This window comes from Lygodium microphyllum, chromosome 20 (assembly GCF_053477565.2).
Source record: "Lygodium microphyllum isolate KBCC chromosome 20, Lygodium_microphyllum_v1.1.10, whole genome shotgun sequence".
Taxonomy (NCBI): Eukaryota; Viridiplantae; Streptophyta; class Polypodiopsida; order Schizaeales; family Lygodiaceae; genus Lygodium; species Lygodium microphyllum.
Genome location: NC_141154.1, coordinates 26,722,735 through 26,742,782, shown reverse-complemented (window position 1 = coordinate 26,742,782; position 20,048 = coordinate 26,722,735). Strand labels below are relative to the sequence as shown.

General features: G+C 47.1%; 1 protein-coding gene across 5 annotated transcripts in view; it reads right to left on the bottom strand.

Annotated features, from left to right (window-relative positions):
• Positions 1-19,837, bottom strand: part of LOC148018767 (uncharacterized) — an 86,606-nt gene extending 66,769 nt beyond the window's left edge. The window contains exons 1-2 of one of the 5 annotated variants that reach the window (XM_087701697.1): positions 19,653-19,837; positions 11,775-11,836 (exon numbers count right to left, since the gene is read on the bottom strand). In XM_087701697.1, coding sequence (XP_087557823.1) covers positions 11,775-11,836; positions 19,653-19,719 — 129 coding nt within the window. In that variant the 5' untranslated portion in view covers positions 19,720-19,837. The remainder of the gene's footprint in view (positions 1-11,774; positions 11,837-19,652) is intronic. The other 4 variants (XM_087701695.1, XM_087701694.1, XM_087701693.1 and 1 more) reach the window with 4 other exon arrangements.
• Between the last annotated feature and the right edge of the window lie 211 nt (positions 19,838-20,048).

The window sequence follows — 20,048 nt, the reverse complement described above, 5'->3', positions numbered from 1 at the left end:
GGTCTGGACGGCGAGCTCCATTCCCCCATGGTGGCCCTTGGCCAGACCATAGGGGTGATAGAAGTTCCAGGTGGTGCTATCAATGCATCTATCAGCCATGCTGAGAGTCGAGGCTCTATGCACTGGTAGAAACGGGCCGCCTGTGCTAGGGGCCACTCGATCACTTCCCTTGGAGCTCTCCACTATGGAGGGGCTCGAACGATAATGCTCAGGTGAGGGACCTCGGCACCAGCCCACCAGTTAATGCCCATCATGCAACCAGGCCACTGTTGTGCAAACAATGCTAGTCCTTCTTCTCCCATCCATTGGGAGGTGTGGTCCACCACCTAACTCTTCAACTCTTCCTCTATTTGTGTCGTCGTCCACTCCCCAGAGTGAGAGGACTGAAGAAAAAAAGCGTAGTTTGGTCCATCCGGTGGTGCTAGTAGATGGACCTTGCCCCTCCTTGACTTACGAACCACGAAGATCCCCACCTCTAGAGGTAGTAGAAACTCTCTATGCTCCGCAACTCTAAAGTAGGACCATGGGCCACTGCGGAAGAACTCCTGTGGCAATAGGTGTGCCTGTCTCGAGAAAGTGTGACGGGCGGCAGGGGTGGATGAGCTAGGGGCTGTATGGGAGGGGGAGGACTGTTGGTGCGAAGAGGATGTAGGCGTGTGTGGCTCATCACCTCCTATGGAAGGAGGGGGGCTGGGTCTGGGGGGGGATCGCCTGAACCAGGTGCGGATCAGGGGGGGTGCTCGGTACGGGAGGTGGTGGGGGGGAGGATGATCGAGGATGGTGGGATGAACGGAAGTACATGGCGGGTGTAGGGGGGGCTGGTGGTCTTGGAAGTGGAGGGCTGTGGGCTAGGGTCAGTGGGGGGGGGCATGGGATATGGAGGGAGGTGGGTGTGGAGGCTGTGGGGACTCAAGAGAGGTAGTCTGTGGTGCAGGTGGTGGATGTGGGGGGTTGCGGTCCTACCGGGTGGGGCGGGCAGGGGGGGCTGTGGAGTGCTCTGCCGAGGGGCGTCGCACGCCCACCTACTCCCTGCTGCCGAGGCTGGGTCTGCGATGCTGGCTGTGCCCCCCCCCCCTGCCGTCTCCCTCTCTATCATCTCTAGACCCATGTGAAGCCATCAGCATCCACCTACGGGTCTATCGGCAGAGCCACCTTGGCTCCGAAACACGTGCAACTTGCTGCCCGATGCCCAAAGTCGTGGCAGCGCAGGTACTACCCTGGCTGCCCTGTCATAATGACCTGCTGCCTAAAGGAGTGCCCGCCTGCCTCAATCTCTAAGAACTGTGGGATATTCTTGACCTCTTTAACTGTCACCTGTACCTTTGGGACTCCTGCAGCTGTCATTGCATCCGCGAAGGATGCGGGAAGAATAGTGCCAAAAAGCCGTCCAAAGTCTTCCACCAACTAGCGATACTCAATCGCCAGGACAGGGAAAAGAAGGGTGACTGGGTGCCGAAGAAACCTGTTGTGGACTGCAAACGCCTCCTCAATAAAGCCCCTATACCACGAGACCATATGTATGACCCCCTTCGTGGACGCATATGGTGAACTGGTGAGCAACTCGCGAGCTGCGTCCGTCGAGCTGAGCCGGACCATTAAGATCCCTTGGCCCAATAGGACCGCCTCCTCGATCTGCGCGATGCGCAGCGTGGAGCTTAGCCAGTCCCGAAGCTAGGCCCTGGCTGGGGAATGTCCTACTACTTGACCATAAATCGTTGTTTCCATTAGCTCCAGCTCCTTAGCTTGAATGGCTAAGAGTTGTTCCTCAGAGAGGACTATGCGCAAGGTGATTGACTGGGGGGGCACTCGCTAGGTGCGCCAACGTCTAACCAGAGGTTTCCATTGCGCGTCCCTTCTAAGAGAATTACCAATCACATCGCGGTGCTACCTAAGGGGGGGAGTTGCTGCAGATGGAGGGAGCAACTAGAGGGTGGGGGGATCAATGGCGAGGGGGGGGGAACACTGCTGTGTTTGCTACGGATGGGTCTAAGGTTGCGGACAGGGGAACTGTGCCGGCGGGGGGGGGGAGGGGGGGGTTTTGGGGCAATCGTGTGGGCAGTCGGGTGGGGGTCGTCGGGTGTGGGCAGTCGTGTGGGCGACGGACAAGGCGGGGATGGGGCGACAAGGCGGAGCGAGGTGACGAATAGGGCGGGGACGGGGTGACGGGCTACAAGCAAGGGTCCAAGCGGGGACCGCAGGCAGAGAACGGGGGGGCACCAGCCAAGGCAACGGGCAAGGCGAGCACGACCGTGAGGGAGTAGTCGGGGGGCAGGGGTAGCAGGCGACGCGATGGCAGGTCTGCCTTTTCTGTAGTCAAGATGACTACGTTGGCCAAAACGTTGACCAGTCATGGTCTCCGCCGCCTAGGCCCTATCGTGGCCCTGTCACCCGCTGGATCTACATCGGCAATTGCCCGCCTGACCTATGTGCCTATCGCTTGCTGGCTCTGCCCCCGTCACCTGTCAGATCTACACGCCTGCATGCATGACTGCCACTTGGTGCTCCATCTGGTCGCCCACTAGCCTGCACATCACGTGCTGCGACTCTCAGTTGTCATCTGTCCTGTCGCAAACCTGTCACCTATGCTTGTCGTCTACTCCCAAATCGCCTGTGACAACTGACCAACTATCAAGCTACCTCTAGCCCGCTCTAATACCAGTTTGATGGCTGATGTGAAAGGATCAAGATAGAGTACAGGTCTGACTGAGTGCAGAGTTCAAAGCAAGGAGAGCGAGCAGGAGTGAGAGCACGACACACGAAGTATTTGATACAAGGACAAGATGTACCACTTTACGTTTCGATAAATATATAAAGTACAAGTGTAAGGGTGTGTTCGCACCCGAACACTGTAAAAGGCACGGTGAGCCTTTATTCCCAACAATGCCTTTGTGCATATTCTTGTAAATTAGAGGACTAAACTAGACATGAAATCCATCAAAGGCATCTTCATGGGATATCGAGACGAGGAAGAGATAGGATGTAGAGTTTGGCTTTCTCAAGATAGGAAGATAGTATGCCGCCGATACGTAGTATTTAATGAGGCAAAGTTTCTAAAAAATGCTACATATGATGACCTTGACAAAAAGAAGGTTGAATTTCAGCATGAACAACCAGCCATTCAGTAACCATTAGCTGAAGATTTTGTCCCTTTTGATGCTGAAAATGAGCAGCAACCTATTGTGCTACAGCCAAAAGATAATGGACAACAAATAGATGCACATGCTGGAATAGGATGGCAAGAAGAACATGCTGAAAACAGATTACAGCAACAAGAAAATGTTGAAAATCAGCCACCAGGTGATGTTGTGCACATACTTGAGGATGCAGACCCATTGCCTATCAATACCAGATCATTGGGTAAGAAGGTCTACATGTATCAAAAGGCAGTCACAAAGGTTTCAATCATCTTTGGATTGCATTTTATTGACTCATGAAGGTGAGCCTCTGACATTTAGAGAGGCACAGTCATGTGAAAACAAGAGAAAGTGGGAGCTTGCTATGTAGGAAGAGATGAAGTCTCTATATGTGAATAACACATGGGAACTTGTATCTGTGCCCAAGGATAGGAAAGTATTCCTAATAAATGGGTTTATAAGGTGAAATGTATTGAGGGGAAGCCCAAATACAAGGCAGGTTTGGTTGTTGAGGGCTATAGACAGAAGGAAGGCATAGAGACTTCCAAGAGCCTTTTTCACCAATGGTAAAGATGACTACACCCTGTGTTTTGTTTGCTCTCACTGCATCCTTCATGGTGACCTGAATGAAGAGTTATACATGGTGACCTGAATGAAGAGTTATACATGAAACAACCTGAAGGTTTTGCTATTCCAGGGAAAGAGTATTTAGTTTGTAAGCTGAAATACAGCTTATATGGGCTGAAGCAAGCCCCCAAATAGTGGTATAAAAAGTTTGATACTTTTATACTCAGCCATGGATTCAAACGCAATCATACAAATCACTGCCTAAACACCGAAAAGGCTGATGATGGAAGCCTTATTGTGCTGGTTTTATATGTGGATGACATGCTGATTTGCAGGAAAGCATAAGAGTACTCTACATGCTCTTAAAAGACAATTGAGTTCAACCTTCTCAATAAAAACATTTTGGGCATGTGCATTAAAAGAGATAGAGGGCAATTTTTGTTGTCTCTCACAAGACAAGTATATCAGCAAAGTACTTGACAGATTTAATATGGTTGATGCTAAGCCTCTTGGTGTGCCTTTACCGCCATATACAAAGCTTAGTAAAGCTGATTGCCCAAAAGATGATGCAGCTACTACTGCTATGAAAGGCATACCTTATGCATCAGCTTGTGGTTCTTTGATGTACAACATGGTTGTAACTCGTCCTGACATTGCTCATGCAATGGGAGTTGCTAGTAGATTCATGTCTAAGCCCAGCAAACCACATCGGGAAGCAGTGAAATGTATCTTTAGATACTTAAAAGGTACACAAGAAAAATGTATATGCTATTGGAAGGATACACTAGAGTTGTAGGGATTTTGTGATTTGGACATGGCAGGAGACCTTGACACTCAGAAATCTACCAGTGGGTATGTCTTTACTTTGGCTAGTGGGGCTATTTCTTGGTGTTCAAGGTTGCAAAAAATTGTAGCATTGAGTACTATAGAAGCTAAATATATATCAAACACAGAAACTTCTAAGGAAGCTATTTGGCTTGGCCGTTTGGTCAAGGATTTTGGTCTTTCTTTACGTACTCCAATGCTTGGTTGTGATAGTCAGAGTACAGTATGTCTGGCTAAGAATGCCATGTTTCATACACGTACCAAACACATAGAGGTTCAGTATCACTTCATTCGATGGGTCTTGGATGATGGTCTTGTCTCACTGACTAAGGTCAAAACCCAAGATAACCCTGCAAATGTTCTCACTAAAAGCCTTGCAAAGGCTCAACATGAGCATTGCATTTGACTAGTGGGTGTTGGATAGCTTAAAGGTACCACTTCGAGCCTTTAAGTAGGAGGTTATTGTGTATAAAGTTCCTTCGGGTGTAAACTCCTGTAAACCCCAGTGTGTATAAACTTATGGGTGTGAACACACCCTTTATTTGTACCCTAACATATAAATACATTTTTATTCTTTGTGTAACATAACATAGTGGTATACTCATTCTCGATTCCCTCACTCTCACTCTAAGGTCTATCCTTGCTCATTCCTCTCTCGCACTCCATTGCAATCTGCCCCAACATAATACAGTGGAGCCGAAGCTCAAAAGATGATTGCGTTGTCTTGTCTGACTAAGGTGGCAGCACCTGCGGGAAATTTGCATAGAAAAGGGAGCGAAACGCAGTCCTCTGGACAATGGGCTATCGAAGTAATCATTGGTAGATCAAGAACAGTTGTCAAGGAAGCGAATGGCAATCCTTTGATGCCGTCAAGAAGAAAGAAGATGATCACCAATTGTCAAGGGGCGAAGCACACTCCTCGAATGCTATGAAATGAGGCCAAGGCTATAAACGCAAATGCAGAAGGCCTATGTGAGCTGACACTCGATGAGATGGAGATTGCTAGGTGTGTTGATGCCAAGCAAAGGGATGGTGATGCCAAGTGAAAGATGCTCCAAATGCAAAGGGTGATGGTGCCTGAAGTTGAAGGAGAAGATGGTGATGGAAAAGAGCTATGATCCACGAGCCACAATGTCCTTCTAAAGGGGTATAAGGGCAGTGGAAGGGCTAGAGAGAGATGAAGTGACCAAGAGAAGACTGATCACTCTAGGATGACGCCCCACTGATCACTCTAGGATGGCACCCTAGAATGTGGGTGCCCAGTTTTTTTTGGGATTATTCATGATGAAATCCTAACTAAAGCAACTAGATTGAAAGAGTGGTTTCTCAACACCCTCTCTTTGGCCCAAAAAGGGATGAAGAAAGAGGATTGAAGAGAGGTAAAGAGAAGATATAGAGGATCCTTGAGATCCAAGATTTCCACCTAAAAGGTAACCTGTAGTAAGGAACACTAGATAGGATAAATTGTAGAGCTCAAACCCATCTCGGGAGAGAAGCCACTAGCTCCATAACTCCATGTTGGAAGGAATTCAAAGGCCTCATCACCAAGTCACAGCTGAACCTCCAAGGCACCAATCTAGGCAGTATTGAAAAATCCAAAGTATCAATAGGAGAAATGACTGTTCGAAGATAGCCATCCCCAAAGAGTATATGGTGGGTGAAGAACTTCATGATGAGTGGGTGCCACCTCTGAGGGTAGTGACAGAGAGGCCCCCTCTGAAACCGAAGAAGTAGGAGTCCCCTCTAAGGGCAAGAGTGTTAATTCTTCTTTGAATTCCCCTCTACGAGAGATAGAGAATCTAAAAACTCATGGATCACATACTTCGAATCATCAGATGATGAAGTAAGTTCCACCAATCGTGGCTGAATAAGGTATTTGGAGTATCAAAGATGTCAAAGAACCCCCAGAGGTGACCTCTCCAACTTGAGTAGTCAAGGATGGCGAAAGGGGAAGGCTCATGCGGGGCCAAGGGTGGGCAACAATCCATGTCTCGCAATGAAGTGAACTACGGAGCCGAAGTAATGAAAGGTGTCAAACGACCACTACCTCTCAAGAGAGCAGATTACAAAACTATGGGTTATTGAGGTGGCATTTCTAAAACCCTAGAAGAAGTAAAAGCAACCTCCATTGTGCATTGCGGCAATTACGAGAAGGCCGTGGCACCTGATAATCCTCCTTTTACTTAAGAGGACCTAGTGTGCATCAGATGTGTCTTATTGCTTTGGACATAAAAATCTGAAAGCCAGTGCAAAATAAACTCTGTCGCCCAAAAGGGAGAGGTGGCACAACAAATGCTTGGGGATAGACATTAAAACTAGCCTTCCTTCTTGGAGAGTGGTAATTCCCTGATTAAGCACTTGATTATAGCAATCACCAAATAAACAAAAAGTGAAATGCACAATTTACCTTAATAATCTTGGACATTGGACACCCTGTTGGACCCAAAATTAGCGCCCCTTTCAATATTTATTTAACTTTAATTGCTAATGGAATGAGTACAAATTGAGATTCCACAATCTCCTTTGTTGTTCCAAAAGCCCCTCGCTATATAACAATCAACAAGTAATTCGGGCCATTTGTCCCTTGACTTTTCACCCAAGACTTGCACAACTAGAACCACCAACTGGCCAAATCTTGCTGCCCCAAATTATAATAAATGGGCTAGCATCTAAATTCCTTAACAATTACTCAAATTTCATGTGTTGAACTCTATGTATGATGCCTTCTCCTGGCACAGGTCCCAAGGTGGCTGTCAAACCCTAATTTCTACAGAATAGGGTTTACATCAAAGATCTCTCTGCTATCCACCAAATTTGGCTGAGATCTAATCCAAATGGCTAAGAAATGCTAAGAATGACTAAGCAAAGGCTAGAGAAGGTGAGAGAATGCCAAAGGAAGAGAAAATTCAAGAATTCTACGTGGAAAACCCTTCAAATTGACTGATGTTTGTCAAAAAATGCCCTAAGAGTTGCCGCCTGCTATCAGGGATGCCAAAATTTGTTGTCACCAGCCATCAGCTACTGTCACCAGCTCTTGTAGACCCCAAAATTGTTGTCGCTTGCATCGGGCGGGTTGATTGCTGTTGTTTCAACCTCTAGGTCGCCCATTGCAAGAAAATTAGACCAACAGCCTATTCTCTCTCTCTCCCTCAGCCTAAATGAATTGAATTCATCTCTCCAACCTCCAAAAACGTTTTTCAATCTTGCATGGGCATTTTTGCCAAGTGGCAGCCTTCTAAACCCACTTTTCAGCATTATTCAACCATTTCATTACTTTTCAAAATTAAATCATTCTAAAAATTAATTTCAATCCTTCTGACCTTGCCCGAAATTAAATGTACCCATTCATAATTAAATTGACTGGGCCATTTGCAACTTGGAGTGGTCCCCAACCTTGTTGACTCTCAGATTGGCATTAATTAATTAATTAATGCTAGTCCCTAGTGTCACCACTAACACTTATTGGCCAAACAACTGTCCTAGGGTCAAAACTAATACCAAATGAACCCCAAAGCCCAGATGGCATAACTTATCACAACTTTTTCTTTGGACGCCCAGTGTATCCTCGAGGCCCTTCATCAATTATCATGAAATAACTGCCATGTGCATCATGTGCTAAAGAACCTTGCACATTTTATTAATAACTTAATTCAATGTTATTGCAAAGATTGAAGCATCTTAAAATTTCACTTCCCCCTGACAAATGCATATGCTTCGGTGGTGTAGGGAGCAAAGGTCCATGGTGGCAAGCATTGATGGGAGGTCAAATGATATGGAAGATGAGCACCCAGTGGTTTGTCCATCTGCCTATAGAAAAGTCATAGCATCAAAGTGTCAACTTGTAAAAGGGAGGGTCGGGGGGAGAGGAAGAGAAGGGTATCTCTGTCTTCCAATAATACAGTAGAAGGGGAGAAATCAGTAGATGATACTGAATCCACAACCTGTCTCTGCCTTCTCTGATACAGAGGATCTTCTTGGCTCACTAAGCGCCTTTGGCTCTGATACCATGTCAAAAAAATAACCAAGAGACAAGAGAGACAATAGGGTTTGCGGGGAGAAACAAAAGTGTATATGGCAAACACTGAGAGAGAAAAGAAACTCAAAAACACAGTGATGATGCATTGAATCATGCTATGAGAAGAAAAGTTGATACAATGGAGCCAAAGCTCAAAAGATGACTGCACTGTCCTGTCTAACTCAAGCAGCAGCACTTGTTGGGAATCTGCACAGTTAAGGGAGCGAAGCGTAGTCCTCCGAGCAGTGGACTATCAAATTAATCACTAGAAGGTGAAGGATAGCTATCGAGGGAGCGAAGCACAATCCTTTGATAGCGTCAAGGAGGAAGAAGATGATCACCAATTGTTGAGGGAGTAAAATGAAGTCCTCGGATGCTAGGAGATGAGGCTAAGGCTGCAAACGCAGATGTCAAGGGCCAGTGTGACTTGACGCCTGATGAGATAGAGATTACCAAGTGAAGGGGTAGAATAAATTGAGTGAGGGCTGGCCTATACATAGATACCAGTCTATCTAGGGTGGTGCCCCACTGATCACTCTAGGATGGCGACCCAGAATGTGGGCACCCAATCCATTTTGGGGCTGTTTGTGATGATGAAACCCTAACTGAAGCAACTAGACTGAAAGAGTGGTTTCTCAACAATATAGACCTACGCACTAAAGTATATTCACATGAAGAAAAGACCCCTCCCATGGAAGAGAGTAAAAAGTGCCCGTGGATAGGGTGCATTCATACCAAAACAACTCAAAAGGAAAATACAAGGTGTTTTTAATAGTTTTTGCAAATTGGAGGTACTAGACTCTGTTGTCCACACCCCACACAGAGGATATCTCAGTTCGAGTTGCTGTCCACTGCTGTTTGCTGTTGGTGTCTGCTGTCCAGCTCTCCAAATCAACTAGTGACCTGATTCAGCCTGCGTTTACTGCAGTACAACCATCTGCCGCTGCTGTTCGGGGCCTACCTACTGTCACATGTCTGCCACGTGGATTGTTGATCTATATTTTGCTGTTCTAGCTGTCATCTGTGCTGCCATGAGTTGTATCAGCCTGCGTTTTGCAGATTGCAGCCACTGCCAGGCTGCCATATCATCATATCCAGCCACATTTGCTGTTCCTACTCCAATCTACCCATGAGACTCACTGATCTAGCCATCACAGTGTTGTGTTTGCTGTTGCTAAACATTCTTGGAAGCTGCCTCTTGCATTTCAGGATCCATCAAAGTAAGACACTCTTTAGCTCATACTCTCTGCCCCAAACCCTAAAACACGGTAGTTTAACATTCAATATTCATCCTACATAGTGTGTTTGCTGCATTGATCATTGTATTTAATCATATTTCAGATTTCTTCCATCTTCTATGTTCATTGTCTTTGTGTTACCCTAACCCTAACTGTGTTTCTTTATCAATCTATATGATTGTCGTATGATTGTGTTTGTATTTTGTAGTCAAGTATTTCTTTACAAGTTCATAGGCCTAAATCACTTCAATTTGACATTGAATTGAAGGTGCATTCGTTAGAGAAAAGCTCTACGATTGTTGGATGATCAAGGCTAAGACCTCCTTTGACAAATCAAATCAACCTAGGATTGCGATTTATGAAAATTCCTTGTTGATTTTAATGTGGTAGTAGTGAGAGACCATGGATGCATTTTTCAATGTCATGTTAGCCAACATTGGAGTGATTGCAGCTTTGTTTGCTTTTACACACACTGGTTTGAGTGTGTAATTGAGACAAATTCAAAGCTCATTGGTTAAGATTGATGAAAACAATCAAGGGCATAGCGATTGGAGTGAATTTAGTCCATTGAAGAGAATAGTGTGTCCAGGCCCTATCATGGGTGCCTCTCTGTGACAATGATCCAACCACCTCTATAGACTGCCCATCACGGACTCTCACCAATAGAGGTGTCAAGGATCCCTAGTTTCCCACATAGACTTTTTGCATCGTCCAATTAGTTCTCATTCTTTCCATGCTACTAGACAAACGGGCTCGAGTTCATCTTCTCTTCTCCTCTAGTGTAGCATTTATGAACTCTTCTTTGTTGCATGGGCTCTTTCTCACCACTTCAATCCCCTTAGATCTCTGCCATATCATCTTGAGCCTTAATTGCAACTGCTGCCCATGTGTAGATTTCCTTCTCTATGTGCGTCTACAGCACCTAAATTTTGTTTGCATCTTTCTCAAAATGTTCTACACAACTCAATGTCTTCCTTCCATGAGATGAAATGTACTTTTATGTCCTCTACATTTCATTCTTCCATTTTTACGAGCATTTCCTACCTTAATTGCTGCATTGCTTCATCGCGCATAGCTGTCATAGTTTCTTTTACATTTTCCAAGTCACGTTCTTGATCTTACACATGTCCCAAATTGCTTCCACACTTTTATGCACGTGGACATCTATGATTTTGTTGAGGTAGCTCCAGATAGTAGAGTACTTCTCACTCTTATCCCCCTGTGTGGGTATCCCAGATAGTGGTGATGCCTTACCATGACTTGATTTCTGCTGGTCTCTGCTGGTTCGTGTGTGTGTGCGTGTGGAGAGAGAGAGAGAGAGGAGACCTATCATCATTAGTTTCTTTCTTGCCTGGCGGTGAGAAAGATATGGTCTCTTTTGTTTGAGGTTTGTCCTCATGCAGTTGGACCTGTCATGCATCCATGAGATTGGGTTCTTGGAAAACCCAAATTGGCAGATTCTGTGCAGCTGCAGGTGAAGATTGTTTACCACTTTTTGTGCTTATGGGGCTGCTACCATAAATAGACTATCCGGACTGTGTTCAATTTTTTTTCTCTTTCTAGGGTGGGAAGTCATATTGCCCATTAGAGAGGTGTCCTTCACTTGCAGTTGGGATCATTCATGTGCAGGCATCCTTTCCAGGGATGATTTTCTTTCTTGGCATGGTATGGTTCATTCTATTTCTTTGTTAGTCATATGGTTCAATTGTGACTCTTGCATTTCAACTTTCTAGTTGATACAATTACCCCTTAGAGAGAGAGAGAGAGAGAGAGAGAGAGAGCCTAAAGAAGATGAATGCTGGATACTAAACTGAGAGCAAAATGTGCACATAGTGTATCACTCTCAAGAGAACCTCAAAAGAGACTCAAGTCTCTCACAAACAGAATGAATGATGATGGCCACACGTGCAGCCTATAAATAGGTAATAACTGCAGCCAGCTTGGCCTGGAAAACTGGATCTCGACTTGCAATAAATGCTGTGCAATCTGTTGTACATGATCAACTGCCTGTAAAAGATGTCCAGCTGCTTCCCACCTGTCCACGATAGCTCCTTGACCTGCCATTGAGAAATCATATATGAAAACAAAAGAGAGGTGAGTACATATTCTGGAATGTTGTTCTTTTACCATTCCAAGCTAATAATACCAACTTTAAAGAAGAGCCCACTGGACTATCATAACTCTTACCTAGAAGTTGGGGCCCTACAGCTTTGGAAAGAGGATAAGGAGGAGGATAGGTGTGTTAAACAACTTATAGTAGATCATGGCCTTCACCTTCAGCTTTCATATATCTCTATGTACTAGTTAATTTTATGAGATAATTAGGATACTATCTAGCCATCATACCTAGTTATCTTATCTTCCTTGAGTCTTAATCACATAAGTATTTCCTTTCAAAGATGGGAGTTAACTATAATCTACATTGAATTTTTTTGGTCAATCATTTCGTCAATTAGAATATAGACATCAAATTGTTTAGAAGTTCTATTCATGGACTAGGTACTATCACAGGAGGGATTATTCCTATTGGAATTTTCTCCTAAGCACCTATGTTTTTTGTCCATCTATTTGACTCTCAAGGTATCCATAAGGATTGTGGGACTCAAGTAGTTATGTCCTAATTCTTTACTATTTTCTGATTAAAATTTATATTATCATTGACTCAAAAAACTTTTCAAAGTACAAGGGAAACATTTGGACTTGAGTTGGTGTGATAGACACATTGCTTATGCATGCTAATTCTCATCTAGCTCTGGCATTCCTTTGTTTTGGGACCATTTTGCATAGGAAAATTCACCTAGTATGTCCCTCGTCTCGTGTGTCCTTTGGATCTTTGTCAATCCTTCTATGACTCATGTGTCCTTGACTCAAGGCATTGTTGAGGTAGAAATATAAGATATAAGGGAGGTATGGATGCAGGTTGGGTAAGAAGAAAGTCTTGGCTTATGAGGAGTGATCTTTGGTAGTAGGATAACGAGGGAGACAGTGTTTCTAGATGCCATATTAGAGATTTTGTATATATTCTTGGATTGATATAGGGAGAGTAGAAAATGTGACAAAAGTAGAGGTGGTAATGTGAGAGTGCGCAGCGAAAGAAGAACACGAACACAGAGGAGAGGAGAGAGGAAGCAGAGAATGAAGGAAGAAAGTCTGCACTGACTGAGATGAATGCTGAATACACTGGAATGGACAGAACAGTCCCTGCACGCAGCCCGGAGCGTCAGTGAGGGAACCAGGACAGACTGGAAGCAGAGGCAGCACCAATGCCGGAGACGGAGACGGAGGGAGCAGTGCTGAACCTGCAGAGCATGAATGCTGGACTGACTGGGGGGGCAGCTATAAAAAGCCCCCAGCCAGAAAACTGGCCGACCAGCTAAACTGGCCGACCTGGCCAGATCTGGCCGACTATGGCCAGATCTGGTCCGACTGACCAGAACTGGTCCGACTGCCCAAAATAATGGGCAGTCACCCCAAAAACAGCCCAGATCTGGGCTGTAAAATGCCCAAGGCTGCATGCTGACTAAAGCAGCCTAAAAACACACTGACAGAGCTCCTCTGTCTCCTGTTAGACTCTGACAGGAGCTCACAACCAGGAGATGACAGACTGAGACTAAATAAGAGCAGGCTAACACCCCCTCTCAACTCCTGGGAGAGTCTGAAGACCCAAGAACCGCATGTGATGAAGCAAAGAAGCCGGAGGCAAAGGCTTCGTAAAGAGATCAGCTGCATTGGCCGCCGTAGGACAATAGACCACCACCAGCTCCGAATCCACGATCCGCTCTCGAACATAGTGATACTGAACCTCAATGTGCTTCGTACGAGCATGAAACACCGGGTTCTTGGCCAGAGCAAGAGCACTCTGGTTATCCACGCGCAGCTCCGTAGATCCGGTCTGGGAAAACCCAATCTCCGCGAGTAAGCGACGGAGCCAAACTGCCTCCATAGCGGTCGAACATAGGGCCCGATACTCAGCCTCTGTAGAAGAAAGTGCCACAGTAGGCTGCTTCTTGCTGCTCCAAGAGACAGCACCAGATCCAAGGGTGAAAGCATAACCTGTAGTGGATCGTCGAGAATCCACATCACCTGCCCAATCAGAATCACTCCATCCAGAAAGGGTAATCCCATCTCCATACATGATCCCAAAGGATCGAGTCCCCTGCAAATAGCGAAGAACCCGCAAGGCCGCCTGCCAGTGATCCTGGGTAGGAGTCTGCATAAAGGAAGACAATAAAGCCACCACAAAGGAGATATCCGGCCGAGTGTGAAGCAGCCAGATAAGAGAGCCGACAAGGCACCTGTAACGGGTGGGATCGGTAAGAGGAACTCCAGCTGTCAAAAGCTTGGACTCAGGGTCCATAGGGCATGAGATAGGCCGACATTCAGCCATATCAAACTCCGAAAGAAGCTCGGAGATGTACCTGTGCTGCGAGATAAAAATGCCCTGTGCCATCTGATAGATCTCCAGACCTAGAAAGAAGTAAAGGATCCCTAGATCCGTCATGTCAAACTCCTGCTGTAGAATGGACCGAGTATGCTCCACCTGCTGAGTGTCGCTCCCTGTAATGATAAGATCATCCACATACAAGATGAGGAACACCGAAAGAGAATCCACAACCCGTAAGTAGAGGTTGGGATCATAAGCGGAGCGCGCAAAGCCACTCTGTAGAAAGAAGCGGTCAATCCGCTGGTACCAAGCACGAGGAGCCTGCTTTAGGCCATAAAGAGCCTTCCGCAGCCTGTAGACATGATCCTCCTTCCCCTGCACAAGAAAACCAGGAGGCTGTGAAACATAAATCTCCTCCTCAAGAACGCCATTCAGAAAAGCAGACTTGACGTCCATCTGATAGACAGGCCAACGGTGGTGAGCAGCAAGAGCCAAAAGCACTCGGATGGTGGACATCCTAGCTGTAGGAGCAAAAGTCTCAAAGTAATCCAACCCTGCACGCTGGGCAAAACCCTTGGCAACAAGCCTAGCTTTGTGCTTGTCCAAGGAGCCATCTGCAAGATATTTGGTCTTAAAGACCCATTTCACACCAATCACCTTCCGTTTCGCGGGACGCGGTACAAGCTCCCACGTATGGTTTCGCTCGATGGAGTCGAGCTCGGCCTACATAGCCTGTCTCCAAATATCCTGTGCAAGAGCCTCCTCCACAGTGGAAGGCTCGGAATCCTGAAGAATCTGTGACATAAGAGCATAGTTCACACATAGTGAACTGTCCCGCTGGGCCTGTAAACGGGCTGATCGACGAGGACCTGTAGAAGAAGCAAGAAAGTGAGTAACACCTGAATCCTGCATGAGCCGGCGATACCATAAAGGAATCTTGAGAGACTCCTTCTGTGAGGGAGACCGGGGGGTCTCCGGAACCTGTAAAGCACCCAAATCGGAGAGGGACTCCCCCTCACCGAGTGAAGGTAAATCCTCCGCATCTGAAGAAGGCTGTATATCCCGTGAAGATCCCGAAGAGGCGGTAGAAGAGCTCGTAGAAGACGAAGGCACATCCACCAAAGGGGAAAGGGAAGCCGAAGGAGGAGGAATAGGGGGGGTGCTAAGGGAGATCCTGGAAGGAAGTGAAGGGAGAGAAGGTGGGGGGGGGGGGGGGGTCCGTCGATGATGAAGAAACATCGGAAATAGAACCATCAATCGGATCCTCAGAGGCCGAAGCCTCATCAAAGATCACATCCCTGCTCACCTCAACCTGCCGCGTCGTCGGGTCGTAGAGCCGATAGCCCTTCGTGGTCGTACTATAACCAACGAAGATAAGCTTTCGCGACTTAGAGTCGAACTTCGTCTTCCTCTTCTTCTTGTCCACATGGACAAAAGCATCGCACCCAAAGATGCGAAAATGGGACACGGAAGGCTTCTTTCCAAAGAAAGCCTCATATGGAGTCATGTCCTGTAACGCCGAAGTCGGAGAGCGGTTGCGTATATGCACCGCTGTAGCCACCGCCTCACCCCAAAGGAAATGAGGAAGACTCCTATGCTCCAGCATAGATCGGGCCATCTCAATCATGGTCCGATTCGCACGCTCCACCACACCATTCTCTGATGGTGTGTTCGGATGGGAATACTCCACCCGAATACCATGATCCCTGCAAAACTGAGAGAAAAGGTGAGAAGTGAACTCTCCACCGTGATCAGCTCGAACACCACGGACTTTGGAAGTTGTTTGGGTCTCCACAAACACCTGCCACTCACAGAAACGGGAGTACGCCTCGCTCTTGTACTCCAAGAAATAAGGCCACACATAACGACTAAAGTCGTCCACAATCAGCATCAAATACTTGGCCTTCCCAAGGGAGGCCGTGCCCATAGGTCCGCAAAGGTCGGTATGAACCAACTCAAGCGGAGAAGTAGCCCTCCTAGAAGCAACCTGCGGGTGAGGCTGCCTGTGCTGCTTGCCCCTCAAGCAGCTAGGGCACAAAGTGTGAAGAGGAGGGAAATCAGGAAGTCCCTCCACCATCTTCCTCCTAGAAGCCCGGCGAAGAGAATCGAGGTTCAAATGACCATACCGAGCATGCCAGAGCAGCCCAAGCTCATGGGAAGTTCGCGCAGCCAAGGCTGTGAGCGTATAAAGCCCACCCTCCTGTGTACCTGTCCAAAGAGCATCACCTGTAGAAGCATCCTCCACTGTGACTGCATCCTGAGTAAAAATGACTCGGGTACCTAATTGAGTAAGACCATGCACAGATAATAGGTTAAAACCCAAATCAGGCACATAGAGAACGTTGGCGGAGGAAGACCGCCTGTCAGAAAACATAGGTAAAGTCCCCACTCCATGAACAGGAACTGTAGAATTGTCACCAATGGTGACGGTACCCCCTCTGGAACGAAGATCCTGAAGCCAATCCTGACGGAAGGTCATATGTGAAGATGCTCCACTGTCGACGAGCCAAGGCTTCTCCTGAGTGGTAGAAGCTAGGGCAGTGTCTTCCTCAACAAAGAGATGCACAAACGCAGATTCTGTTGTGGCTGGGGCCGCCTTCGAGTCCTTCTCCTTAGGCTTCAAATGGGGATACTTCTGCCAACACTTCTCCTCGGGATGAGTGCCCTTCCCACAATGGGGACACTTGGGCTTCTTCTCCTTCGCATCCTTCTTATCTTCCTCCTTCTTGTCCTTGGACGTCTCCTTCTTTTGTTTCTTCTTCTTGCCACCACTTGTGGCAGCCGTAAATGCCTTGGTGGAGCCACTGGCTCCCACCTCTTTGAGTCGCTCGTCATGCTCCAAGACAAGCGGGGAAAGCTCCTCCCATAGGAGAGTCTCACGGGTTCTCGTAGTGATGAGGCTGGTGTAGAAGACATCATAACGGGGTGATGGCAGCTGAGTCAACAGAATCATCGCCATATCCTCAGACGATATCAAACGACCAAGAGAGGCGAGCTCGCCTCGCATATCCTCCATCTTCGTGATGTGCTCCTTCATAGAAGAAGAACCATCAAGACTGAGCATCCGCAACTTCTTCTCCAGGGAAATCTTGTGGGCAAAAGTCTTGTGCTGATACAAAGACGCAAGCTTTGTCCATACTTCCGCCGCGGTTTTTAACCTGTGAATATGTACAAGAACAGAATCATGGAGACTCATAAAAAGAAAGGAACGGGCTCGAGAGTTGAGCCTATCCCATAAGGCTGCACGGTCCATAGAGGTGCCATCGAACGAATCCACGGGGGGTCGGTCAATGGGCGAAGAAACAAGATCCCACAGATCAAAGGTATCAAGGATGCAAGCCACCTTGCATGACCATAGGGAATAGTTGGAACCATCCAACTTGTCTTCCTTCGGAAAGGAAGGGAGAATCGGCACCTGGATAGAGGGAATCAAGGAAGGCATCCGCACAGTTGATGCAGTCTTCACTGAAGAAACCTTCGCAGTAGATGGAACCCTCTGAGATGCATGGACTGAAGAAGGACGAGTGCGAGGAGGGTCATCCCGATGTTGAACTTCACGATAGTCCCGCCTCCGCTCAGAGGAATGATGAGAAAGAAGCTCATCCTCTGAGTCTTCAAAGCCTGAAAACTGGTAAGACATCTTCCAATCTGCAAAATACCAAATAAAGTTGTGCCGCTGACGAAATAGGACCAACAATGTGGTCACCAACCACCAAGATGCAGGCAGAGAGTGCCTACAAACACCTGGATCTGCAAAACGCAAATAGATCTGATGTCGAACACCAGAATCGAGACCACCAGCACCGGGAACTTGCCCAGACAGAGGTCGCCTGCAGGATAGAAGCAGCCGGGGTAGAAGCGACCTGCAAAACAGCAAAACGCAAGCTGGAGGAGGGTCGCCCTGCAGCAGAAGAGGTCGCCTGGCAGCAAACGCAGGGTTGCTGCGTCACTGGATGACGTGGCAGCCCCTGTGTACAGCAAACGCAGGCTGTACAGCCTTCTGATGCAGTCGAATGGCTGGGATGGACCTGTTGGCAGCCGCCTGAAGGAATCGCCTGGCTGTTGTGGAACTTTGGGCAGCAGCAGTAAGGTATTTCTCTCGTCCTCCGTGCTCTCAATCAGGCGATGATACCATGTGAGAGTGCGCAGCGAAAGAAGAACACGAACACAGAGGAGAGGAGAGAGGAAGCAGAGAATGAAGGAAGAAAGTCTGCACTGACTGAGATGAATGCTGAATACACTGGAATGGACAGAACAGTCCCTGCACGCAGCCCGGAGCGTCAGTGAGGGAACCAGGACAGACTGGAAGCAGAGGCAGCACCAATGCCGGAGACGGAGACGGAGGGAGCAGTGCTGAACCTGCAGAGCATGAATGCTGGACTGACTGGGGGGGCAGCTATAAATAGCCCCCAGCCAGAAAACTGGCCGACCAGCTAAACTGGCCGACCTGGCCAGTCCGACTGACCAGAACTGGTCCGACTGACCAGAACTGGTCCGACTGCCCAAAATAATGGGCAGTCACCCCAAAAACAGCCCAGATCTGGGCTGTAAAATGCCCAAGGCTGCATGCTAACTAAAGCAGCCTAAAAACACACTGACAGAGCTCCTCTGTCTCCTGTCAGACTCTGACAGGAGCTCACAACCAGGAGATGACAGACTGAGACTAAATAAGAGCAGGCTAACAGGTAATTGGATAAAAAGTGTTGGGAAATGGAGAGGGGCTTGGTATTGATTGGTGGGATTGATTTGGGAGTAAATGGAAGGAGCAAGGAGAGTGATTTGTATGGGCAAGGTGATCTGCAAGATATAGGTAACAAGCATACATGCTCAAGAAAGGAAAGGTGACGTCTCATTAAAGACATCCATGGCTTATTGATTGACAGAGAGGAAGAGACAGACAGACAATTCTCGCTTGACAAAAACACGGCATATCCGATTACCTAGTTTGATAAGAAAATTCAATGTGTGGGTAATGTTGATGAGCCATTAAAGATCTTAAATGGAACACTCAGATATTGAGATGTTTTATGTACTCGTATCCGCGTTTGAAAGTCCCCCACTGAAAACACACACACAGAGGGAGAGAAAAGCATGCATTAGACAGAGAGCTGCTGCTCACTCAAACACATGGTTGGCGGTAAAAATGCAGGTGTGGTGGAGAGATCACTGAGCTGAAAACCGAAAGAAAAGACGCGACTTATGCTTCTGTTACTGTTTTATATCTCACACCAATCTATGTAGCACGAGATTATGATTCTTTATTGGGTTATTCAGGAATTCCTCCAATTAAACCGCACCCGTCCAGCCCTATTATCATTGACTGCAACAGTCCCATCCTGTAATCCTTAAACTCCGATTGAACTGCAATAGTCCTATCCTATAATCCTCAAGTTCTGGACTACGATACATATCGATGTACAGCGAACTTTGACAGCATGTCCAAATGGACGATAAACGATGGCCGAAAACGAGGCTATGCTTTGACATACCCGTAAAAGACTGGCAAGGGAGGATATAAGTTGACGACAATCGAGCAGGCAACAGCAGCGCAGCCATTTTTCTTGGTCTCCAGGCCTGAGGAGACGTGGTCGCAGCACCAGCTCAGGTATACACTAGGCTTCTAATAACTTCCCAAGTGCCACCCACTTTCGACCTTTTCTTTCAGTGGTCCCAAATGTGTGTGGCCTCCATCGATATAAGCCATGCATATGAAACAAACTATTAGAATTTAGAGCCCCATCACACCCACGTATAGTGTTCGGTAAAAGACGAGTTCGCTTCATCCTAGCACCCACTCGAGTTTTGCGAGGGCCTCTTAATAATTGTGTGAGAAAGAAAATTGTATTTTCAAAAATGCACATTTCTGGTCGTAGCTTTCAAAACAT